Source organism: Schizophyllum commune, assembly GCF_000143185.2.
Source record: "Schizophyllum commune H4-8 unplaced genomic scaffold SCHCOscaffold_7, whole genome shotgun sequence".
Classification (NCBI taxonomy): Eukaryota; Fungi; Basidiomycota; class Agaricomycetes; order Agaricales; family Schizophyllaceae; genus Schizophyllum; species Schizophyllum commune.
The window spans coordinates 1,730,584-1,752,869 of NW_026089544.1; the positions used below are offsets into that span (position 1 = coordinate 1,730,584).

Sequence of the window (22,286 nt, forward strand, 5' to 3'; positions counted from 1 at the left end):
GCCCCAAAACAAACGCAGGCGCCGGTCTCCAAGAAGTCACGACATGTGTCAAGAGGGAAAGACGGGGTAAGGGGTGTAATTTGACGACGGAGCCAAACCTGCCAGATCTTGACTGTTGAGATGATCTGCGGGAAAACATTGCACCTAATCAAAGTGTGTGGCGCACGCTTTGGCGAGGGGCTTCACGCGTGCGGGCTGCGATCGCGCGCTGGGTCGGCTAACAGAGTCTCTGAGGCTTTCAACGATGTTCGTCGAAGGAGCTTCCAGGTAACAATCTCTATTGTTCGAAGGCGCAGGCGCAATCATTGACATGGACTGTTAAGATTCTTGGCGTTATTATTTTCACTGTCGCAAGGGTCGATAAGAAAGCTCCAAATAGAAGCAGCGAGTTTGCGAGAGATCGGAAGCTGACTCGGCAGCCATCTATTCAGCGGGCGCCGGGCTGAAGTTCGACGATGGTGATGGGCTTGGACAACAGTGGCGCGCACGTGGCAGCTTGTTGTAAAGCATATCACATGACTGATCCAAAGAATTAACAATGGCGGGCGCCGGAGCGCCGGGAGCGGCGCGGACGCCTTGCTTCGGTCCTCCATCGGCACCAACGCCCTGGCCCCTGGTTCGAACCCAAATCATATCCTGAGCGACCGTCGACTCTCTCTCCTGTCTTCTTCCTCTGCCGCGGACTGACAACCATGCTCAGCGGGGACGTTCGCTATGACACCCAGCTTCCGAGATAACAGAGGCTTCCTATGCCAGATGGACAGCGTCCTCGAAGTCTCCGCCCACTCTGCTCACCAGCAGAAAATACCAGATTGCTTGCTCTGTTTTTCCACCGAAGCCTCTGGGATGCGATCGGCGTGATGTAGAGCGTCGAACTGAATTGAGTTCAACACCTCCAGCTCTTGGGATATGAGCTCCATCCACAGTCGTACTTCAGGTTACCGGCGTAAGTTCGCCTTCACCGTTCTCTGATGCCTCTCTGCTGCACGCGAGGATACCTTCTATCGCGGTCCGTCGTACGTTTGCATGCCGTTCTATCGTCAGCTGGCTTCTATATACGGCCCGCCTAGAGCGCGTACGCATGCTACCTTGAAGAGAGGTGCGCCTTATATACGGCAGCGCTACCTGGTATCGCGAAGCAGCCTAGAGCAACGGAGCTCACGAGCACGATGATGAGGGCACTACTTCACTTCCTGGCCGCTGGCCTTCTGGTAGCCGTTTCTGCCCGCTTCGTGCCTCGGCAGGAAGGCACCTTTACCAACCCCATCAACCAGGCTAAAGTAGGTTCTTCTGTCTCTGATCATCGCCCCTTCGCGTACCTCACCGACGTCGGCGCGCGTCCTCGTCGACATCACCGCGCATGCTCATCGCCATCCCCCAGGGCGCCGATCCCTGCATGCGTCAGATCAATGGGACGTTCTATATGACTTCGACGCAAAACACGGATATCAGCATGTGGAAGGCGGACACGGTTGAAGGGCTACATACGGCGGACAAGATCATCCTGTTCACGGATGATACGGAGGGGAGGTGAGTCTACGTCTATTCGTTCTTCCTCGGCATTTGGCTAACATGTTCCAGGGATTTCGACCTCTGGTGCGTCGCAGAAACAGCGGCGAATGTCCCTAACGTCTGCTCATCGTCATGGCAGGGCTCCTGAGTTCTGGTATGATTGACCCAGCAACTGTCATCGGTCAGAGGTAGACAAGCTGATCGCCCATCGTATTTCTCAGGTTCCTCGATGGTAATTGGTATATGTACGTTTTTTCACCGTGCGTGTATTCACGTACCCAATTCTGACGCTCTCGCAGATACTACGCAGCCGGTACGCTTCGTCAGGTGATCTTTCCCGCCCTTCTTAGTCTTGTCTATAGCCGGCAACTTCGACGACAACACTCATCGCCTCCACGTCCTACGCGGAGGAACAGATGAGTCCGACCCATCCACCGGTACCTACGAGTACGCCGGCGCCCTCATCCCCGACAACTTCGACGCCTGGGCGGTCGATGGAAGCATCCTCGAGCTCGATGGCGTGCGCTACCTTGTATTTTCTGGCCAGGAGACCGACACGCCGTGGACTCAGTGTCTGTACATTGTGCAGATGAGCGACCCGGTGACGCTTGTTGGGGACGCGCAGATCATAAGCTGCCCGGAGTATACATGGGTATGTGGCCCGGAATGAGAGTCACTCCAAGCTGCTCACAAACAAATTCATAGGAAACGGCCGCGACGCCAGTTCAGGAGGGCCCGGAGCCAATCACATATGACGGAACGACCTATGTATGACCGGATATCCTCGCACACCAACTTGCGCACTTATGCTTTCTCGCGCAGATCGTCTACTCCGCGTCTCATTGCTCCACCGTGGACTACGTGAGTCTGACCACTCGCCTGTCGTGCTTAGCATAGCTAATCTATGCTCTCATAGGCACTCGGCTTGCTAACGCTGACCTCTGGCGCTGACCCAATGCAATCTTCCAGCTGGACGAAGGTACGAGCTACTTGGCTCCCCTTCAAAATCAGTCCTGCAATATATCTTTCTAGGCACCAGAGCCACTCTTCAGCAAGAACGAGGCGGCGGGCGTGTATGGTCCCGGTCACCAGTGAGCAGTGTTTCGCCTTCAAAATATTCGCAACTGACCGTTCTGCTACTAGCTTCATGTTCCAGACAGGCGACGAGTATTACGTGCGTCTGCCAGCGCATCTTCTCGAGGCCTGCGAATACTGAACATGCATGCAGTTCGCCTATCACGGGAAAACCCTTGAAGACCAGTACTCGTGCGGTGATGAGAGGTACGTGTGGTATTTACTCAGCGTCGCTGCGCGTAGTAATTTACTTTGACCAGGACCACACGAGTGCAGCCCTTTTCCTTCAACGCATCGGGACCGGTATTCCCGGTGCCAGTCGCAGTTGGTGTTGCCGTCCCTGAGCCGCCACTCTGAACCCCGCCTTAGCTGTTGAACATTGTTCGAAAGGATACACATAAGTTTTCGGAGTGGACATATCGATAATGGGATGCATGTCAGTTTTACGCCGCCAATGTGGGCGCCGAGACAGAGGTGCCGCCGTTTGCAACTGAAAACCTTCCTTATTCGGACATCCAATTGCTTCCGCTCGCGTTCGCACGGTGGGGCTGACATTGCCGCCGGCACGTCCCGGCGGCAGTTTTGCGGGACTTTGACCGCAACCGCCGGCATGCGCTGAGTGGGTCTCGGAATGTCTCTCAGGGTCCTGTAGCATCCTGTTCGCTTAGAAGTAAGGTAAGAATGTGAGCATAAATCTACGGGATTTGACTCGGTGCTCAATCGTAGTACTTCCCGCCAGGTGGACCGCACGCGGCGCGTTCAGCCCGCCGCCCACCTCCATTCCACCCCCATCAGATTCACAGCGGTCCTCCGCGCCCATCAATCGCGCACAATTAACGGAAAACATTTGGGGGACAAAGTTGTCGGATCGATGTCCTAATGAACACGCAAGATCCTGATCAGGAGCGGGATGATGGCGGCGCGTGCTCGTCCCCCGATTCTCTCTTCGACGGCGAGCTGGAGCTCGACGAGGACGTATCGCTTGCCGATGCGGTAAACGGACTGCCAGCGAAAGACGCAGATGCACGACCGGCGGTAGACTCGCGACAGGGAGTCAACGTACTTCCTGCACGACGAACCCCGCCGCCGATCCCTGGGCTCTTCCTCGATCCCCACCTTCGCGTCCCCGCCGATCTCGCACGCGATGTCTACGAGTTCTGCAAGCAGACCTACTTCCGGAAACCCAAAGACAATCAAGTGATGCTCTTCGAGCGCGCGCCGGACCCTCCAGCGCGATCGGAAGACAGCCCGACTCAATATCCTCCATCTTCTAGCCTCCCCGCCACCCTGCTCTCCCTCCTCCGCGCACTGGCCGCCGAGCTCGCGCCCGTCCTTCCTCCCAATATACACGCACTTCTTTTCCCAGCGACCCCTTCGCGCGCCCGGCAGATCATCATCAATTTATACGCGCCTGGCGAGGGCATCAGCGCGCACGTCGACCTGCTCAGGCGTTATGGGGACGGCATAATCGGCGTCTCGCTCGGCAGCGGCTGCGTGATGCGCTTCAGGGACGTGGGGGAAGAGGGCGCGGCGCACGAGAGCTATAAACCGGTGGCGGGCGAGGGGCCTAATTCCGCGAACGCCACGTACGACGTTTACCTCCCGGAAGGCAGCGTGTACGTGATGACGGGGGACGCGCGGTATAGGTGGACGCATGGAATCGAGAGGAAGAGGGCGGACTATGTGGAGAGGGAGGATGGGGAGGGGGCGGAATGGATAGAGAGGGGAGAGCGCATCAGCGTCACCTTTCGCTGGATGCTTGAGGGCGGGGATGTGTTGTGAGTGCGGTCGGTAGAATATCTCTTTCGCGCGGATATGAAGAATATCATAATTGGGGTGGATCGGTCGCCTCCGGCCCGCCGGGTTGGCGATATACAAGAGTGAGATCGACTGAGGACCCGGTGCGGTGCCAGCGTGCGGGAAGGCTAGCGCGGTGCCCCAGATGCGGATGGATCTTCCGGCGGGTTATGCCAGGGAAGCCGCTCCGTAAATTCTCCTTCAGGGGGTGGCGAAGGGGGAGACGGCCCGCCGTCCCTCGCCCTCACTTTCTCCTCCGCGCGCTTAATTTCTACAGGGTTGATATAGGCGTCTGCTTCGGCCCTGGGGACGATGGTCAGCGGACCGCAGCGGAAAGAAGGGCACAAAGGAAGAAGAGCACACCCGAAGACGTCATTTAGCAACTTGTCGAGAGCGAAGTCCTTCTCCTCGCGCTGGCGTTCGAGCTCGGCGCGCGCGAGCTCGAGCTCGTTGGTGAGCGCCTCGTTCTGCTCGAGGGCATAGCGGTATTTGGCCTTCATGAGGATGTAGCGGACCATCTCGGGCGAGCGCTCGACGGGGATGGGCTGAGGAGGTTCCGCTTGCGCCTGCGGGGGTGGGAAGGCGTTGTCGGGAAGCGAGACGTACGTGAGCTTCATCGGGCTCGTCGACGAGCCGGGCTCTGCGCTGTGGTATATAGAAGGGCCGTGCCTGCGTGGCGGCCTGCCGCGCGGCTTTCCCGTGTCGACCCTGAACGCGTAGAAGGTGTGTGTGTTGGGCGACAGAGGGCGGCCGGTGTCTTCGTTCGGGCGCTTGCGCTTGCGACCGCTCCTGCGCAGGCCCGCCTGGCCGTGCTCGGTGCGCATGTGCCGCTGCAGCGAGTCCGGGCGCTCGAACGTGCACTCGCACTCGGTGCACTGCGCGAATCTGAGCGTCATGAACATGGCGGGCGGAGGAGAACGAGGGCGCGTACCTGTGCGGCGGCGCCCTTAAGTCCCTTGGATATGTGGGAACGGACGTGGGATATCAGCGCAGATCGGGAGGCCTGTTGACGGCCACGCCCCCCGCATGAGGCCCATTCACACGTGTATTTGCTTCCCGCCGGGGCGGTGTGATCTGGGCGGGGTGCGTTCAGCAACAGTTTACATATGCAGCGCGGACGAAGGGGGATATCATGCATTCATGTATTCATGCCGGCGGTAAGCGAGTCGGCACGGATGCGGAAACCCTGTTTGGGAACCCGGCGTGCCGTACAAACGGGGTTCTGGATGAGGAAGGAAGATGGACGCACCCTGGTCTATGTGCTCGAGCAGCGCTGCCGCGTGCGGAAAACTCTGTCCGCACTCTCGCCATAGAGATGCGGCGCCGCCGTCTTCTGGCTCGCCTCGGTCATCCGACGTGTTCACTGAATCGCCGCCACCCTGGGGCCCAGGCGTCGATTTGCCAGTAGAAGGCTCGTCCGGGCGGTCCGCAGAGCCACCGGCCTCCGCGACGTCTGAAAAGTCGATGATTTGCTCCGACATCTTCCCTGTACCTATCCAAAGCTGTACACGCAACAGGCAGCACGCTGGGCACCTACCAGGCCACACAAGGTCCGCGAATTGAGCACTGCTCGACCGTTTTAGGCAACTTGCAATTTCAACATCCATTTGCGACAACCCACGTGGATCATCGCGAGCACGTTGCAGAAAGGGGCGCCTGGCCCAAAACGGCAATCCATTGACGGAAGCTTTTGCTTCTTCCTTCCTTTTCTCCGGTTGCAATGTCACTTGGCCCTTGTCTTCCCCGCAAGGTCATCTGCTGTCTAGAACAGAGCTGGGGGCGGACATGTCCCGCGGCATCTCTCATACTGGTCGCATGGACGACGGGCATGTAGACCGATTTCTTCGGTGATCGCTGCTTCCTAGTAGCACTGGCTCACCGCCGCGTTCATAAAGGCTTATACACCTAGTCGCCCTCGTCGGGTGCACAACCGATCCTCATTTGCCACCCAAGCATCCCAGCGCATCCACCCCTACGCCAGGTCGCAGGATTTAAGATGCTGACTGAGGCTGACAAACCGCTGACTGTGCCTCTGCCCACTGTCGACGTTGCTCTGGTCCCCTCGCTCTGCGACGAGCAATGCGCGACGACGTATATAAGACCCACCTGGTCGTTGACGACATCCATCGACGACCTGTTTCATCGACCGCGACATCGATAAGTCTTCTGGAACTTTCGTCGAGACAAGGAGTATAAGAAGAGCTCTCAAGCTTGACTTCATTCGACTTCACTTGATCACTTGACTACTCTAACACTAAACACTCGACACCTACACTCAACTCAACCCAATCACATACACTCGCAACCATGTCCCTCCCCACCACCCATCGCGCGGTCGCCGCTCTCTCCCCGGGCTCCTGGGACGTCATCTCCATCCCCACGCCCGAGCCCAACCCGGGCGAGGTGTCCATCAAGGTCGAGTACACCGCGCTCATCCCGTTCGACACATACCAGTCCGACCTTGGGTATATAGTCGACGAGTGGCCCATCGTGCTCGGCTTCAGCGCCTCGGGAACGATTGCGAAGGTCGGCGAGGGCGTGCCTGGGCTGAAGGTGGGAGATAGGGTGAGTATCCTCTTTCTTTGAGGGGCCACGAGCAAGTGGACGTGAATGCTGATGCGTGTTCGCAGGTCACCGCCTTCACCTTTGGCAAGACGCGCACGCGCGGGCTGCAGGAGTACACCACGCAGCACTACTCTGTCGTCGGCAAGGTCCCCGACAACGTACCCCTCGAGGGCGCCGCGACGATCCCGGACAACTTCGTCACCGCGTTCTACACGCTTTTCAGCGAGTGCGGGCTCGAGTGGCCGCACCTCGTGCCCGGTAGCGCAGGTTCGTGTTTTCATGTTCTCTACTCTCTATTATACTTCACATCGAACTAAATTGACTCCCGAAGACGAAGGCAAGACAGTGAACCCACCCAAGGACGCCGATAAGGCGATCCTCGTCTACGGCGCAGGCGCGTCCTCCGGGCAGTACACCGTTCAGCTCCTGCACGTCGCCGGTTACACGAACGTCCTCGCCACCGCGTCGCCCGCGCACCACGCGCACCTCAAGGCTTTGGGCGCGAAGGAGGTCTTCGACTACCGCTCGCCCACTCTCGCACAGGATATCGAGAAATATGTCGGCGGCAAGGTCGACATCATTGTGGACTGCATCGCGACCGAGACGACCATCAAGGCTATCGGCGGGGTGCTTGCCCCCGACGGCTTCTTTGCGATTTTGCTGCCGATTAAGGGCGGCGACAAGGTGCGGCCGGAGGGCGCGAAGGAGGAAAAGTTTTATTGTGAGTGGGATTGTTGGTACTGCATTTGATCTTTGGGCGCTCATGCTCTCTCCCAGTCGACGTTCCGGACCATCTCAAGCAGTACGTCCCCGGGACAGCGCGGCGCGCGCTCGTTAGGACGTTTTTGTACCAGGTATGTCTGATTTAATCTTTTAGCCGTCGCCTAGCTTGCTAACTCGAACTCGCAGAACAATACCTTCCTCAAGGAGAACCTCATGCCCAAGATCCTCCCCGACCTCCTCGCGAAGGGTCTGATTAAGCCGAACCCCGTACGTCTCTTTGCGGAGGGCACGTTGAAGGAGCGCGCGGCGGTCGCGCTCGATTTGTTGCGCCATAACAAGATTAGCGGGGAGAAGGTCGTTATCAAACTCGATTGAAGGGACAGGCCTGGACGAAAGAGACTGAACTATGTATGCAAGGAAGTGTATGATATCTACAAGCATTTCAATGAACAGCCTGAGAGTTGAAGGGGCCATACCTTTCGACGTCTTCGTCGTGCGCACATGCATTGTCCCTCGATCTCCCTACCACATGTCTGGCACTAGGCCTGGCGAGCATCCTCTCGACCTTCCTCACTCCCCAAAGTCCTCACCAAGTCGTCCCCATCATGAAGGGGCTCGCATGCATGACGTCAGGCAACTATCGCGTGAATTCAACATGTCCGCGGCGGTGGCGGCGCGCGTCACAGTCCGGCATTTATTCGTTCCCTATTCTCTCCCTCATCCCTTTCTGACCTGACCTTGCTGCTTGGCTTGCGCGTCAATCATCAACGACCACCTGAACATACTTCCGAATCCCTGATTACTAGTTTAACACTTAATTTCGTACTCGACGCGAGTCCGTACCCGACGCGAAACCCATACAACGCGACACCACCCCTTCGCAATGGAGAACCCAGCCGAGGACATCCACGGCGTCTTCAACGCGCTCACGATGGCGGCGAACGCAGATGTGCAGCGCGCGGCCGTGAACAAGTACTTCCTCCCGAACGCGGGCTTCCGGCACCCGCTCTGCAGGGTGGAGCCCGGGTTCTTGAGCAGGGATAACATTCTGGGCGTGTACCAGTGAGTGTTCAGTGTCGATGGTGATCGGCGCGCTGGGCCAGGGGGACCATCCAGCGGGCGAGAGGCACCGTAGACGATGCAGACAGAACCTGACGCGCGCGCAGGTGGTACAGAATTATGTCCCCCATACTCGAAGCGGAGATCATCGACGTCGGTGCGTGGGCTGTATCTCTCGCGCGCTTTACACTGACTTGACATGCACGCAGTGTTCCATCCGGACAAGAACGTTATGTACCTGGAGGGCTCGCAGAAGTTCCACATCCGGTTGTCACCCTTCGCTCCTGCGCCTGCAAGGTGTGTGTCCGGGCTGTCATGAATGTAATGAAGTGTTGACGACCCCCTTCCTCAACTGAATCACTTCACCCATCTCCTTCACGCCACCAGGATCATTATCCGCCTCACACTGCAGAAAGACCAGTTTTCTGGGCTCTACTACATTGCCCAGCAAGAGGATTTCTACCACCCTGACGTGAGCTCCCTTTCCCTATACCTCTTTCCCATACTCTCCTTCCTCTCACCCTCGTCTTTTCCCGGCTCCCTTCTGTCGCCTTCAAATTCACTCAGATGCTCCTCCTCCCATCGCCCCTCGACTTCCCCTTCCCACTTCCCACTACCCACATCCCACCTTCCATCCCACTTCCCCCCACCCATCCCCACCACGCACACTAACCCCTCGGCCAGGACTTCATCAACCTCCTCGTCCCCCCACTCGCGCCCTTCATCCGCCTCGCGCTCGACGGGGCCGGCGTCGTGAGCAACATCTGCGCTAAGGTCGGCCAGGTCGTCGGCTACTGGCGCCCGGGCGGGGGCCCGCATGCGGAGAGCGGGGAGGATGTGTGCGTGTGAGTAGGATCTTTATTGCTTTTTATCCTAATGGACATGAGGCAGAATGCCTCGCGATGCGGCATCGTTCGACGTCCATCAAAGGAAATTAAACAGACGCTGACAACTACCCAGCTCGCCGACCGGGAATGGTGGCGCGTACGTCTCGGAACCGCTGTATGAGGAGTCGGACGTGGAGAGCAAGCGGAAGTGAGAGATGGGCGGACCTTTGAGGCGCCGGGGAGGATGAGCCGGCTTCGGAGGCGTGGGGAGGATGGGCCTCTGGACCTCAACGTCGCGAGGCTTATCCGCCGCTGGGAATATGGAGCTCGCGATGCGATGGGGGAGGAGGCGAGTGAAGTTTGCGGAGGAAGAGGAGATGGACGTCTGTGGAGGAAGAGACGGAGGATGATGAAGGTCACATTGAGGAGACCTCTGAGCAGCACGGTCTGTCATAAGACGATCGACCTGCGCTGCGCTGTGTATATAACCATTGTTATCTTCTGCTTTGGACTGTACTGAATACGTTACGACCTAGTGTATCCTCTCCTTATTCTCGTATAGACGTCAAGTCTGTTTCCATCTGTTCCGGACGTGTGTGGCCCAAGGTGAAAGGGGTGAAGGTCACACTTGAAGGTATTATTTACCGGCCGGTAGATAATACACAATACTTGACGAGGAAGGCGCTGAAAACATTGTTCACTATACTAATCCTACAGTACTTTGCTTGCTTGTATAGAGTACACTATGCTATATCGTACAAGTACACTTATTGAGGTGAGTATGCAGCACATCCAGATCACGTCAGGAGGTCCACAGAATCAAAGGGCCAACATCCCAGAAGGCGAGCGAGCGAACAGTTTAGAGGTCGAACGCGCTCGACTTCCAGCCCTCCTTCTTCCTCTCCTGCTCCGCCTTCTTCTCCACGCTCTGCTGGAACGACTGCCACTGCTCCTTCCCCTCCTCCCACGCCTCCGCCACCTGCTCCTTCGCGCCCTGCACATCCGCCTTCACCACGTCCACGTCCATGTCCGTCCCCGTCCGCGCCTCGACCTCCTCCTTCGCCTTTCCCGCCGCGTCGCGCAGGCGGTCCTTCAGCGGCTCGCTCGCCGTCGCGAGCGGCCCGTGCTTGTCCCCGCTCAAGATCTGCGGCTCCGCGCCGACCGCGAGCGACCCATTCTCCGCGTCGACGATGAAGCCCGTGCCCGTCACGCGCATCGCCGCGCCCGCCTCCGCGCGGCGCATCCGCCCGATCTCGCTCCACACCGCGCCCGCGTACGCGCCGCCGGTGCCGAGCCCGGCGTCGCGGAAGACCTCCGCGCGCTTCGCGATGTCGAACGCGAGGCCGTCGGCCCAGGCGAGCAGGCCGCGGAGCTGCGCGGCGAGCGTGCGCTCGAGCGCGTCGCGGAAGCGCATGAGGACGACGGGCTTGAAGACATTGAAGAGGACGGTGTGGTTCGAGTCGCGGACGTCGATCTGGACGTCCTCGTCGACGTGCACCGCGACGTGCTCGATGATGTGGAAGCCCTTGTGCGCCTCGCGGGCGTCCTGCTGATTGGAGGGGATCATGCGCACGCGCAGGTCGACGTCGATGCCCTTGGGTGGGAGGGTGATGCCAACGAGGCCGGAGAACTCGCTAGGACCGAGGGAAACGTCCTTGGCGCGCGACCAGAAGGAGATGTCCTTGAAGGCGAGCTGGAGCGCTTGCATGCGGATGTGCGTGAGCGTGCCGACGGCGGTGGTGGTCGACTTCTCGGTGAGAGACATGTCGACGTCGGTGATGTTGCGGATGAAGATGTGCGCGGGCTGGATGTTGAGGCTAGAGATGTCGAGGTTCTCGAGGACGAATTCGAGATCGTCGTCCTTGTACTCGGTACTGCAAAGGAATCAGTGTCGAAAAATATGCAAGGTGAGGCGTGGAAACATACCGAGGGATAGGGATGTCCTTCATCATGCTCAAAGCCTTCGGAACGTAGTGCGAGAACATGTCGTGCCAGAACCACGATGCCTGCTCCATGATATTCTGCGCCTTCGCCGCCGCCTCCTGCTTGACATCGGACAGTCCAGAGTCGATGTCCTTGCCAAGCTTGGCGTGCGCATCACGCAGACGCTGCAGGTCCTTGTCCTGCTCGATCCGCTCGACGTACTCCGACGCCTCCGAGCTGAGCGCATCCCAGTCCGCCTTCCACTTCTGCGCCGACTCGCCCTCGCCGTCGCGCATCTCGTGCCAGCGGCGGCGCAGCTCCTTCCGCTTGCCCTTCGCCTCCGCAGACTCCCGGTAGCCTTCCTGCGTGAACACCTTGCGCGTGTGGTCGAAGAACTGGTCGAACCACGTGCGCAGGTTCTCGTCCTCGCGCACGTCGCGCGCGCAGACGCGCGTCTTCGAGAAGAGGTCGTTGAGCGACTTGTCGCCGGCGAAGCGCTCGAGGAGCTTCTGCACGCCGTCGAGGGCTTTGTGGAGGTGCTGCTCGGGCGTGGGGTCGTCGACGAAGGAGGAGAGGCTATTGGAGCGGACGCCGGCGGTGCTGTCGATGGCGCTGTTCACCCACTTCTCGATGACGTTGACGATGGTGGTGACCTCTTTGCGGTACTCCTCGTCCTTCAGCGCGCGTTCGCATATCTGCAAGATGATCAGGAACGATGATACCCCCATAAGAAAGAGGCACATACCCTGTCGTACATGGTGGTCAAGCGCTCGCTAGCCTTGTCCTTACCCTCCTGCGCCTTCTCGGTCGCGCTCTGCACGGCGCCGATGCCAGTGACACCAGCGTCCTTCAGGGTGTCCATCCCATGTTCGAACGCAACCTTCGGATCCTTCTCCTGCTCCAACCGCTCCTTGTCGCGGCCGAGCGTCGTGCGCTTGCCCTCCTGCACCTCCTTGTCAATTGAGCGAAGACTCTCCTTCGTGCTGCCCGCTGCGCCCTCGATGGCTTCCGCGACGTCGGCGAGGCCAAGACGGAAGAACGAGGTCAGATCTTGCCCAAGGATGGAGCCCTCGGAGGAGACGCTCTCCCAAAGGACTCGCAATATGGTACGCATGGCGCCTGCGGCGGCCCTTGCGTCGTTCGCTGCCTCGTCGGTGTCGAGGGATCCAGAGGTGGAGGTGGAAGCGTTCGCGAGGTCGGCCTGGCTGAGGTGCCAGAGGGTCTCCTCGAGGAGATCGTCGTCTGATCGGGTCGTCAGTAGGAGGAAGTAGAGAGCAAGTGTGGCCACGCACGGTTCTTGCGCTCGCCCAGCGTCTGGTACGCTGCAAGCACTCCCCTGACATCGTTCAAGAGGACGCGCCCCTGAGAGCTCAAGGCATCCTTCCCCTCGGGCTGCGCCTGAGTAAGACCCGAGTCGTCGAGCCACTTAAGCCAAGCACTGATCTGCGACTGCGAGGGAAGCTTGCCCGCCTCGAGCGCGGCGACGACAGAAGTAGCGCGGTCCATCGTGAGTATGTGTTGATGATGAGGGGGTTTCGTGAGTTCGTGAACGGGTCAGAAACAGAAAAGTGGGAGACAAAATGGCGGGGCGAGGGTTATATAGGTCGCAGAAGGGCGGGTGCGCGTCGAGATCCGCGCCATGAGTGCACGGGGCGCGTCATCGAGGACAGTTGGTGTCAGTGATGACGCGCGTTCCTCAGACGTCGTAGCCGCGGGTGCGGGCGAGAGGGCGGCGCGGTGGCCTCAGCGAGGGTCGCCTGACAGCCGCGATGGACGAGCGTCATGGATGAAGGCATCAACAGGCGCGACCGGAAACAGCCGGCCATAATGAAGAAGCACCCACCTGCCTAATCCGTACACAAAAGCACTCAAGTCTGAGCTAAAGGCCGAGTTGCTGCCGCTCACCCATCTCTTCATCCCCGCCTTTCAGTCTCCTGTTGGACTTAGCTGCAGGCTCTCTTAGATTATATAACTGCTGTAAGATATATGAGGACTTTCTCATCCGATTTTCTGTTGAAAGCTGTTCACGGGCGCCCCATGTCCTTTCCAGTAGACGAATATTAAACGTCGTACTTGCGTTTTGGGAAGCATCCAGAGGCGTCACTTGCGCCTTTTGTTTCCCTTTCGAGAGTCCTGTCCGCCTGCTCGCCTTACCACGCCGGTTTCTGGACGCGGTACTCTTGTGGTATGGTCTCGGTCGCATGTAGCCTCTATCGAGAATGAGGTGCAGCGGAATGGTGTATGGGGACTCGTCTGTCTCAATTGAGGAAAGCATTGGAAGGACGGACGTGTGCGTGTCTCGATGCATGAGCAAGATTGGGATGGGTCAAACATATAGAAAGCTGGAAGTATTACACTGATACTTGGTATAGTATGTTTGTTCGCTGTTTGAGTGTAGAGAGTATATAACGTCCACGGTCGAAAGCCCAAGTCATATCACCCTTAGTCTGAGTCCTCTTCCTCCATCACTGCCTTACGGCGGACAACACGACGCCTCTTCGGGCGCTCCACGTACTCGTCGTCGTCGCCGTCACTGTCCTCGGCCTTTTTGCGCTTTGGAGCACCCCGCTTCCGTGACGCAGTTGAGGTGGTCGTTGGTTCCTCCTCCGAGTCCTCGTCGACGAACCTGGCTTCCTCTTCCTTGAGAGCAGCGCGCTTCTGCGCAGCCGTCAGCTTAGGCTTTGCTGGAGCTGTGTGCAAAGGTTGTCAGTGACCAGCAAGCATGCGGAAGGGACCAACCAACCTCGACGTTTAGGCGCAGGCGGCTCAGGCATCGGGATACGCTTATTCTTGCAATATTTCTCGAGCTTTTCGGTCAACCTATCGGTAGTCAATAATTTCGTAAAGCAGTGAAGTCGCTGGCGGAGGACGGGACGGACCTTGCGATGCAAGTTGGTCCGACGCCGTTGAGTTTCTTCAGCTCGGCGGGGTGCTGATATTTCTCTGTGCACTCCTGCAGAGCACGAATGGCATTCTCATAGCCTGTAGGGCGAGGGGGTCCGCCCTTGATACGGTAGTCCTTCTCGGCATGAAACTCTGTGTGAGAATGATGACCGACAGTCGAGGAACACGCGGGAAGGTTGTATCAGCAGTTGGTCTATTAGGGGAACCCTGAGTACGAACCTTTGACCCATCTCAGAAACAAAGGGTTGGCACACCGGGGCATACAAGGTGGGAGTCGCTAACGTGTTCGTGAATATGATCGTTGAGAGCAAGAGGCGCAAGCCCAGGCGGGTTGTCTGGACGCGTCGTAACGCGTTCGTGACCGTGTCATCAGCGTGCGTCAGCAGCAGCCCGGTCCGGTGAGGCCTTGTCGCCGCCGCCTTCAAGTTCCCAGCCCATCATCATCGTACACATCCTGCTCTGCACTGTCATCACCTTCTCTAGCTTTCTTTCCTCATTCTGAATACTGACACCATGCAAGTCGACCTCGGAACGCCCGTGAACACCGCGCTCTTCCTCTACATCCTCTACAGCGTTCAGCGCATCGTCTTCCCCTCGACCTCCAAGCCGAAGACGGTGCCTACGGAGTTCAAGGGCGGATACTCGTGGAAGCCAAAATCGCACCCGCCGACGGTGGTGTACAAGACGTATACCCCGAAGACGCTGGAGCCGTTCAATGGGCTGGACGGGGGGCGTATACTTCTGGCGATCGGCGGGACGGTGTTCGATGTGACGGCGGGGAGGAACTTTTACGGACCGAGTGCGTTTGTGCGCAAGTTTAGCGATCAGGCAAGCTAATTGTGTTAGATGGGATGTACGGGAACTTTGCTGGGAGGGATGCGTCTCGCGGAATGGCGAAGCAGTCGTTCGACATGGGTGCGTGCGGTCGAAGAGCCTGGGAAGGACATCATCATAATTATTTCGACAGAGATGCTCACACCAACCGACCAACCCCTTGACAAGCTCGAGGACCTGACCCCGGATGAGATGTACGTATTCCTCGTTCGCAGAAGGGTCCCGCTGACCGCCTTCGCCCCGCAGAGAAAACATGAAGGGTTCGTGTCACAATTTAGGCAATCATCCTCGTATACTGACATGCCACGTGCAGGCTGGTATGAGCACTTCGCGAACAAATACATTATCTGCGGCAAGCTCGTCAACAACGACGAAGCTTGAACGTACCATCATTTCCCTAGCGCACTCATGTATGTATCTCGACTGTGGAAGGACTATTTACTGGGCAGAACATCTTTCGACTCCCGAGTCCTTTCTTGGCTCGCCGGCCGCCAGCTCCGCCCGCATTCCGTCCAGGTACTGCGTCATCTCCTGAAAGGTCGGAATAGGTCAGGGTACGCACACTTCCTCGATGTCCTCAGCTACCTCGACGAGGCGGTCCGGCATCTGTCGTGCCCAGACCGCGGCGGGCAGCATACCACCATAGTGCCGACAGGTTATGACCCGCCACTCGATGGCGCTCCCGTCATTGACTTCCTTGACGTGCTCGATGGTGACGGCATGGGCTTTGACGCCTCTCTCTTCCATGTGGGCGAATGCTGCTCGAGAGGATATATCAACGGGAATCTCGACAGCGACACTGAAGGCGCGGGTCAAGCACGATGATGGGGGCCAGCAAGCGCTCTGCTCACCCAGTCCGCGCCTGCGGAGGAAACTCCCTCAGTCGAGTCTCGAGGAGTACGGTGAAGATCCGTGGTGACGCTAAAGAGCTGGACGAATGGTACGCGGACCACACGGTCCTATTCTTGGGACCCGCCTCAATGAGGTTGACGCGGGTCACGTCGGAGAGATATCTGCATGTCAAGGTGCGTTGTTACACGGCGCTTCCAGATACCACCTCATGCCAACTTCTCGAGCAGGACGTACTGCTTTTGGCTGGGAAACCGCTGCACGCCAACTTTGTCCCATAGCTGGTCGAAGGAGAGGTCGTCCTGCGCGTGGGTGCTGACGCGGCAGAACCAGTGATTGTCGCCGTCTGCCTTGCGCCGGCGGACGGTGGCACCTGCCTTGACGAGCTTCACCTCCCAGGTATCCGACTCCCGAACGACGGAGAGGGCGTCCGCAATCAGCGCGTCCGCGGCAGGAGCATCTGATCTGCATGAGTGGCAGCCCTTCCGAGGGCTAAGAACCAACCTTGAGTCCGCACCGGCCTGACGCTAAGTGTAGGACGCATCTCCAGGAACGACGCAGCATGCGGCGGATCCGCGTCGAGCAGATGAGGACGGGTACCCGAAGAGGGAGCGCCAGCCCACCGCCCGCTTATACGTCCCCGCCTGGCATTCAGGCGCGCCACCTGCCGGGCGAGCGTTGATATGCGCCGCCGGGCTTGCAGGCGGAGCGCTCCCACTATTGACCCCGTCTCCAGACGTAAGGCGGCCTCGCTGCGCGGAGGAGGGATATATCGCGACGGGGGACGCATCGATAGGCCGCGGAACCAACTCTGCGGGGCACGGCTTGGGCGAGCGGGGGTGGGCGAGGGGTAGCTTTTCCGATTATCGGTGCGGATCTGACGATGATGGTGCTCGCCGCGAGACTTAAGCATCGGGGTCCGCCGAGCAGGACGCGTGCGCACCTCCCGCGCGCGCGGGAGTGTCTCCCTGCGCGGTCGGCGGGGAGGGTCATGCCCAAGCGCAGGGGCCTGCCCCGTCCTCGGGTAAACGATAGACGTGTGAGTGGGACGCGGCCTTCGCTCGCTCTGTTCGTTTACGCGTTTGTGCCAGGCCGCGACGGAGGGGCGTGGCCGTCAGGTGCTGGCTGCTGTGTCTGGCGGGGACGGAGGCCTTGCGCGCCTAATGGGAGCAGCTGCCGATGCGGAGATGTAGGGATCGTTCCCATCCCGATAAGGGTGGGTAACACGCCCACGACCCTCTCGGCATCGCCTGCAGCGGGAAACCCTCCGCTTAGGTTCGTCGGGAACGTGGCCACTTGATCCAGGAGGGCAATGTGATGTCGCTAACGTCAGGCGCGAATTGGACATGATCTCGCGCGTTCCTAGATGAGCGTGTATTCTTGCTCGAGTTCCCCGAGAGGCGTCTTGAATGTACGTTTCTGATAGTCTTTGCTTGTTCCGTATATGAAGGCCGTGAAGTACATGGATCGCAAGACCGTGCAAGAAGGCGCGATAGCGGAGCATGGGAAGCCGCTCGGGGATGAATGGTTGGGAAAAGTGCAGGTGCCGTCTGCCTTTTGCCTTCGCTGCACCTTTGCTTCCGCCTGATCGCCGTTGATGAAGACGACCAGATAGACGGCCTCCGGGACACAGTCAAGCGCCCGCGACTTCTTCCTTCCCTCCGTCGGCCGCCGTTTGCAGCTTCCACAATTTATCGCTCCATCGTCAGGCATAAGCAGCTGCATCTGACTCCCACTGAGTGTACAGTCCGCGTGCATTGCATGGTGCAAGTCGCACGTGTATGGGCTCATTGGAAGGGACGCATCGCCTCATTGTGGCTCCACAAGTATTGCTTGAGTGTATGTACGCTATAGACTGGATGTGCAAATCCCTGGATCAAAACCTGAGAGTGCCAAGTGAACAAGGTCGACGATGCCCGCCATCTCTAGCCATTCGCGCCTAAGTCGAGTTGAGCTCGAATATATTTCCAATAAAGATAGAAACTCTTTGTACTCAGGTAAGGGCGCCTAAACTTCCGAGAATGCAACATGAACAGGGAAATTTCCTGATTGAGATTTGTGGGTCCATCGTTCGGCATATGCCGTGATGAGTTTGCACGGATCATGCCGAGGATACTGCCGAGCCGCGTACCCCAGCACAGCCATCGTGTAATGGAACTGGCCCATCCTGCTTCCTACCAACATCATCTCGTACGCTGGAGGCGAGCGAGGTGTCCGAACCTTCTCCTTTCCGCGGGCTGAGAGCCCAAATTTGAAGCTTGAGTCTTCGACCACGGGCTTGTGGCGTGTCCTCTGATCACCCCCGGTTATTCATCAAAGTTGACTTCAACTTCGGGAACAATAGCACTCAGCGCATCCCGCTCGGTGCTCCCGCGAAATGGCCTCACCAAGTCGTCCGGAGACGAACGAACCGCAGGGCGATGGCCACTACGCCAAGTATCGCAAGCGACGCGCGTACAATCAGCGAGCTTGCGATAAATGCAGGAGAAAGAAGAGTGAGTTCGCCGTGTCCCACCCTCTGTGTTTCACAAATATAATCACTGTCATTATAACTGACATACTTCTCTCAGTCAGATGTACGCTGGCCGAATGCCTTTGCAAGGGTGCCATTTATCTCAGGATTCTGTAGGTGACGGCATTCAGCAAGGCTCGACCCAATGTTCGAATTGTGCGGCCAGTAAATCCGAGTGCACGTACGATGAACCGCACAAGGTGCGGTCTGACTCTCACATTCATTGAACTCCCGTCTCACGTTCATCAGAAACGAGATATCTCGCCCAGGTCCGGCCCCTGCTTTGTCAATGCAGGTAGACATACTGACAAGGTATTAGTTCCGTCGACAATCTGGAGAAACGACTAGAGCGCGCGATGGTACTCCTGAAGAAGGTGGATAGCCTGCCCAGTCCAACTTGCGTTGACTGACGCGGTTATCAGTTCTACTCTGAAAATGAAATAACCAAAGCGCTTGAGGACGACGAGGCGATGATGCGCCTTCGCTTCGCCAGCGAGCCTAGCAGCCTTACGCAGTCCTCACCCGGGCACTCGTCGCCGGCCTTCAGCGGCAGCCCCTCCGGCCATCTTTCTACTGAACCAGGATGTCAGTCTCAGGCCAACGGGTCTGACGACGAGGATTCGCCGCACGATATCAGCGAGTATCTGAAGAGAATGCACGTCGGCGACAACGTGGTACGATTCTGGGGCAAGTCGAGCGGCGTCATGCTCGTAAAGAGCGCAGTAAGCTTCAAGAGCTCAATATCGGAGACCGGAGAGGAACACTGGGCGAGCTCGATACTGGCGATGCGTAGGCCGCAGTTCTGGCATCAATTACCAGTGGGTTGTTCAGATCGCTCGTGGGGAACTGCATCTCACATTCTTCTAGTGGGAAGATGCACCCGACCCGGCCGCCCAACACCGCAAGTATACCTTCCCCCCGGACGACCTCCTGATGACTCTTGTAAATCTCTACTTCCGCGAGATCAACATCTTCTGCCCGCTTCTCCACCGACCTACTTTCGTCACCGATATTGTTGCTCGTCGTCACCACACAGATCGCGACTTTGCCCCTGTAATCCTGCTGGTGTGTGCTAATGGCGCGCGATTCTCTGATGACCCGCGCGTTCTCGTCGAAGGCACAACTTCGCGACACTCAGGTGCGTACGCTAGACTGATTCAAGATCGCTGTACTGACGCCACTGACCTGTAGCGGGCTGGCAGGTGAGGTTCTGTTGAGAATGCACGAAACATGTCTTATCGTCGACAGTGGTTCCGCCAAGTCCAACATCTGAAGTACGTAAAACCGGGACCACTCGAAGATGTAGCTTATTTTGCTATTAGACCGTCCCTCTTTCGCCCTCCTTCCCTGTATGACGTGCAGTACTGCGTTGTACGTAGCTTGTTCACATCAGGAGTACATGGGCGACATTGACACCGTCATCAGCTGTCGGTACACTTTCTTCAAGCGACCTCTGCTCCGCAGGCTTGCTGGGGTGTCATCGGCGCAGGAATACGCATGGCGCAAGATGCCGGCGCGCATCGTCGTCGATCCGCGAGGACAGCCTCGAAAGCCGAAGACGAACTGTGGAAAAGGGCTTTCTGGTGCGTCGTCCATTTGCGCGACGTGAATCATAGGTGACACCTCTACAGGATCCTGGTCTACGTCGATTGGATGAGCGCTCACTCCTTAGGACGCCCTTGCGCTACGCAGGAGATGGAGTATGTCGTCTACCTGTGTTCGCATCCGAGACGTGCAGCTTAGCTTCCACAGCTTCGACCTGGAATACCCCATCGAATGCGACGACGAATATTGGGATCATCCAGACCCCGCCAAAGCCTGGAAGCAACCGCCCGGAAAGCCGTCCATGATGTCGTACTTCCTCGCCAAGCTACGACTTGCGGTCATAATACCGAAATGCCTGAGGACTATCGTTCGTGCTCCCGCTCTTCGGCTCGCTACCGTGTGACCTGACGTGTTTCTTGCAGTACAGTCTCAAAAACTCGCTGACCTGCGAGCAGAACCACGAGATCGTAGCCGAACTCGACTCATCCTTCAATGAATGGGCGAATACGATACCAGAACATTGTCGGTGACATGTCTCTTCTCCCTCCTACCATACGCTGAAGATATGCCGCAGTACGGTGGAACACCGAGATCAAAGATGACCTCTTTCTGCGACAGTCTGTCGACTTGTACACCCTTTACTATACGCTTCAAATCCTCGTCCACAAGCCATTCATCCCGAGGCCTCGCAGGCCCGCGTCATTGGCATACCCATCGCTGACTATATGCACCAACGCGGCGCGGTCTTGCATCCATATAAACGACGTCTACATGCGCCGTATGGGGAAGCCTCTGCATGTCACCTTTGTAAGCGCCAGGCGCCGCGTTCGCTGCTCACTCACTGATATAGTGAAGGTCCCTCAAGTACAGTCCGGCATTGTCTTGATATTGAGCATCTGGAATAGCCGGTTGAATGGTCAGGCAGTCGAACCTAGCAAGGTATGGCTAGGCATGTGGTGCAGAAAGTGGAATTGACTGTTGATACAGGAGACGCTGTATGTTCAGAAAGCCATGGCGTATTTGAAAGCCCTTGAAGATCGGTGCGCCTGCTCTCATATCTCATCGAAAATATACTGACTACGTCTTCAGCTGGCATCTACCTGGGCGTCTTTGGTAAATTTGTTCTTGATTCCCGTTGGTCGTAATTGACTGCATCCAACCAGGGATGTCCTCTATGGGTTGACGGTTATTGGAAACGTGCACAATCCGACAGCCTCTGCAGAGGGTACGCAGACCAAGCGTCGCCCCGATTCCGACGCAACGGAAGGTCACCGCCGGTCCACGTCCTTCTCGTCGCAATATACGGGTACTTTTGCTCAACCAAGCTCATCTGCTACATCAGCCTTCACCAGTTTCCCTCTTCCCATGCACGGCTGGTATCCTCAGGACAATATGCAGACTGACGACACCGGAGACACCGGTTCAGCAAGCCAGAATGACCTAGGAGCAGTGGACGATATGATGGCTGCCATGATAGACCCGTCGGGCTTCGACTTCAACGCCGCATTCAGCTACTCGCCGCTGGATCCGAGCGCCATGACGCAGACCCCGCTAACGGGTCCGGCTCTTCCGAATCGTCAGCAAACGCACTGGCCCGCCGACTCGGGCGCCGGGGTCGGCATATCGCCGTCTACCGCGGATGCCAGCACCACCGGTAATTGGAATCCGGGGACGCAGGAGTGAGCATCATCTCTTCCTTGACCTCTGTTTGCATCATTCTGTGACTGACTCTTGCTCTTCTCCATCGCCTCGCCTCACCCCACGCAAGACTCAACGATTGGACGACGTCGTTCTGGAGCGATGTGCTCTGGCAGATCCCGCCGCCGGAGACAGGGCAGAATGGGCAGAATCCCCTCTAGAAGCCCCTCCAGTATCACGGCTTGGCATGAGAGAAGTGCGTACTGTATTCAACATTGTAATTGTGCGTGTCAGATTATCACAACCGCTACTTCGCATCGGAGACGGGCTTGAGCGGAATGTAGAGAGAAGGTAGGTGAGAGGGAAGGACCGCGGGCCTGTATCGTCCACAATGGCGAAGACCTTCGTAGTCAGGGCAAGGCGAGTAAGATGGATCTTCGGCGAGGTGTTGTCGCCGTTATATGTAGTATCCAGCGACGATGGCGCCGGCCAACGCAGAAAGCATCGGGCCAGCGCATGGCGCG

At 57.9% G+C, this 22,286-nt stretch overlaps 13 protein-coding genes across 13 annotated transcripts; 7 read left to right on the forward strand and 6 right to left on the reverse strand.

Annotated features, from left to right (window-relative positions):
* Positions 1-1,360: 1,360 nt before the first annotated feature.
* On the forward strand, positions 1,361-2,943 carry SCHCODRAFT_02702350 (Arabinanase/levansucrase/invertase; the record flags this gene model as incomplete). Its single annotated transcript, XM_003031224.2, has 13 exons — positions 1,361-1,530; positions 1,582-1,596; positions 1,652-1,666; positions 1,734-1,757; positions 1,812-1,825; positions 1,875-2,164; positions 2,218-2,280; positions 2,335-2,373; positions 2,429-2,491; positions 2,545-2,603; positions 2,656-2,686; positions 2,741-2,793; positions 2,847-2,943. The coding sequence occupies 13 exons, from the start codon at positions 1,361-1,363 to the stop codon at positions 2,941-2,943; spliced, it is 933 nt and encodes a 310-aa protein (XP_003031270.1).
* A 522-nt stretch (positions 2,944-3,465) lies between these two features.
* Positions 3,466-4,368, forward strand: SCHCODRAFT_02506202 (uncharacterized protein; the record flags this gene model as incomplete). Its single annotated transcript, XM_003031223.1, has 1 exon — positions 3,466-4,368. One exon carries the CDS (start codon positions 3,466-3,468, stop codon positions 4,366-4,368), a length of 903 nt encoding a protein of 300 aa, XP_003031269.1.
* SCHCODRAFT_02629570 (uncharacterized protein) lies at positions 4,353-5,356 on the reverse strand. The gene is made up of 2 exons (XM_050345536.1): positions 4,747-5,356; positions 4,353-4,686 (listed from the first exon to the last, which is right to left on the reverse strand). Exons 1-2 carry the CDS (start codon positions 5,283-5,285, stop codon positions 4,512-4,514), a joined length of 714 nt encoding a protein of 237 aa, XP_050199709.1. The 5' UTR covers positions 5,286-5,356; the 3' UTR covers positions 4,353-4,511.
* Positions 5,357-5,394: 38 nt separating this feature from the next.
* Positions 5,395-5,971, reverse strand: SCHCODRAFT_02629573 (uncharacterized protein). Its single transcript, XM_050345537.1, has one exon. The coding sequence runs from the start codon at positions 5,862-5,864 to the stop codon at positions 5,514-5,516; it is 351 nt and encodes a 116-aa protein (XP_050199710.1). The 5' UTR covers positions 5,865-5,971; the 3' UTR covers positions 5,395-5,513.
* A 719-nt stretch (positions 5,972-6,690) lies between these two features.
* On the forward strand, positions 6,691-8,046 carry SCHCODRAFT_02600539 (GroES-like protein; the record flags this gene model as incomplete). The annotated part of the gene is made up of 5 exons (XM_050344037.1): positions 6,691-6,948; positions 7,014-7,215; positions 7,280-7,669; positions 7,726-7,802; positions 7,858-8,046. The coding sequence occupies 5 exons, from the start codon at positions 6,691-6,693 to the stop codon at positions 8,044-8,046; spliced, it is 1,116 nt and encodes a 371-aa protein (XP_050199711.1).
* Positions 8,047-8,388: 342 nt separating this feature from the next.
* Positions 8,389-10,111, forward strand: SCHCODRAFT_02629579 (uncharacterized protein). Its single transcript, XM_003031221.2, has 6 exons — positions 8,389-8,733; positions 8,838-8,887; positions 8,940-9,027; positions 9,118-9,202; positions 9,415-9,575; positions 9,691-10,111. The coding sequence occupies exons 1-6, from the start codon at positions 8,555-8,557 to the stop codon at positions 9,767-9,769; spliced, it is 642 nt and encodes a 213-aa protein (XP_003031267.2). The 5' UTR covers positions 8,389-8,554; the 3' UTR covers positions 9,770-10,111.
* A 50-nt stretch (positions 10,112-10,161) lies between these two features.
* On the reverse strand, positions 10,162-13,263 carry SCHCODRAFT_02629581 (uncharacterized protein). Its single transcript, XM_003030845.2, has 4 exons — positions 12,773-13,263; positions 12,226-12,722; positions 11,484-12,175; positions 10,162-11,431 (listed from the first exon to the last, which is right to left on the reverse strand). The coding sequence occupies exons 1-4, from the start codon at positions 12,984-12,986 to the stop codon at positions 10,417-10,419; spliced, it is 2,418 nt and encodes an 805-aa protein (XP_003030891.1). The 5' UTR covers positions 12,987-13,263; the 3' UTR covers positions 10,162-10,416.
* Positions 13,264-13,778: 515 nt separating this feature from the next.
* SCHCODRAFT_02545115 (uncharacterized protein) lies at positions 13,779-14,646 on the reverse strand (the record flags this gene model as incomplete). The annotated part of the gene is made up of 4 exons (XM_003030844.3): positions 13,779-14,170; positions 14,224-14,300; positions 14,360-14,516; positions 14,604-14,646. 4 exons carry the CDS (start codon positions 14,644-14,646, stop codon positions 13,923-13,925), a joined length of 525 nt encoding a protein of 174 aa, XP_003030890.1. The 3' UTR covers positions 13,779-13,922.
* A 146-nt stretch (positions 14,647-14,792) lies between these two features.
* On the forward strand, positions 14,793-15,709 carry SCHCODRAFT_02629587 (cytochrome b5). Its single transcript, XM_003031220.2, has 5 exons — positions 14,793-15,183; positions 15,231-15,299; positions 15,352-15,412; positions 15,465-15,478; positions 15,532-15,709. The coding sequence occupies exons 1-5, from the start codon at positions 14,898-14,900 to the stop codon at positions 15,597-15,599; spliced, it is 498 nt and encodes a 165-aa protein (XP_003031266.1). The 5' UTR covers positions 14,793-14,897; the 3' UTR covers positions 15,600-15,709.
* A 58-nt stretch (positions 15,710-15,767) lies between these two features.
* SCHCODRAFT_02581548 (uncharacterized protein) lies at positions 15,768-16,685 on the reverse strand (the record flags this gene model as incomplete). Its single annotated transcript, XM_003030843.3, has 4 exons — positions 16,585-16,685; positions 16,305-16,532; positions 16,070-16,231; positions 15,768-16,017 (listed from the first exon to the last, which is right to left on the reverse strand). The coding sequence occupies exons 1-4, from the start codon at positions 16,629-16,631 to the stop codon at positions 15,768-15,770; spliced, it is 687 nt and encodes a 228-aa protein (XP_003030889.1). The 5' UTR covers positions 16,632-16,685.
* Positions 16,686-16,865: 180 nt separating this feature from the next.
* Positions 16,866-17,525, reverse strand: SCHCODRAFT_02629594 (uncharacterized protein). The gene is made up of 2 exons (XM_050345538.1): positions 16,998-17,525; positions 16,866-16,936 (listed from the first exon to the last, which is right to left on the reverse strand). Exon 1 carries the CDS (start codon positions 17,413-17,415, stop codon positions 17,182-17,184), a length of 234 nt encoding a protein of 77 aa, XP_050199712.1. The 5' UTR covers positions 17,416-17,525; the 3' UTR covers positions 16,866-16,936; positions 16,998-17,181.
* SCHCODRAFT_02629596 (uncharacterized protein) lies at positions 17,458-17,942 on the forward strand. Its single transcript, XM_050345539.1, has one exon. The coding sequence runs from the start codon at positions 17,592-17,594 to the stop codon at positions 17,919-17,921; it is 330 nt and encodes a 109-aa protein (XP_050199713.1). The 5' UTR covers positions 17,458-17,591; the 3' UTR covers positions 17,922-17,942.
* Positions 17,943-18,221: 279 nt separating this feature from the next.
* On the forward strand, positions 18,222-22,084 carry SCHCODRAFT_02629597 (uncharacterized protein). Its single transcript, XM_050345540.1, has 20 exons — positions 18,222-18,562; positions 18,638-18,643; positions 18,697-18,779; positions 18,829-18,848; positions 18,899-18,953; positions 19,002-19,397; positions 19,447-19,717; positions 19,771-19,781; positions 19,828-19,853; positions 19,902-19,950; positions 20,005-20,162; positions 20,211-20,279; positions 20,332-20,491; positions 20,547-20,646; positions 20,699-20,931; positions 20,980-21,063; positions 21,112-21,164; positions 21,214-21,237; positions 21,288-21,803; positions 21,893-22,084. The coding sequence occupies exons 1-20, from the start codon at positions 18,445-18,447 to the stop codon at positions 21,981-21,983; spliced, it is 2,523 nt and encodes an 840-aa protein (XP_050199714.1). The 5' UTR covers positions 18,222-18,444; the 3' UTR covers positions 21,984-22,084.
* The last annotated feature ends 202 nt before the right edge of the window (positions 22,085-22,286 follow it).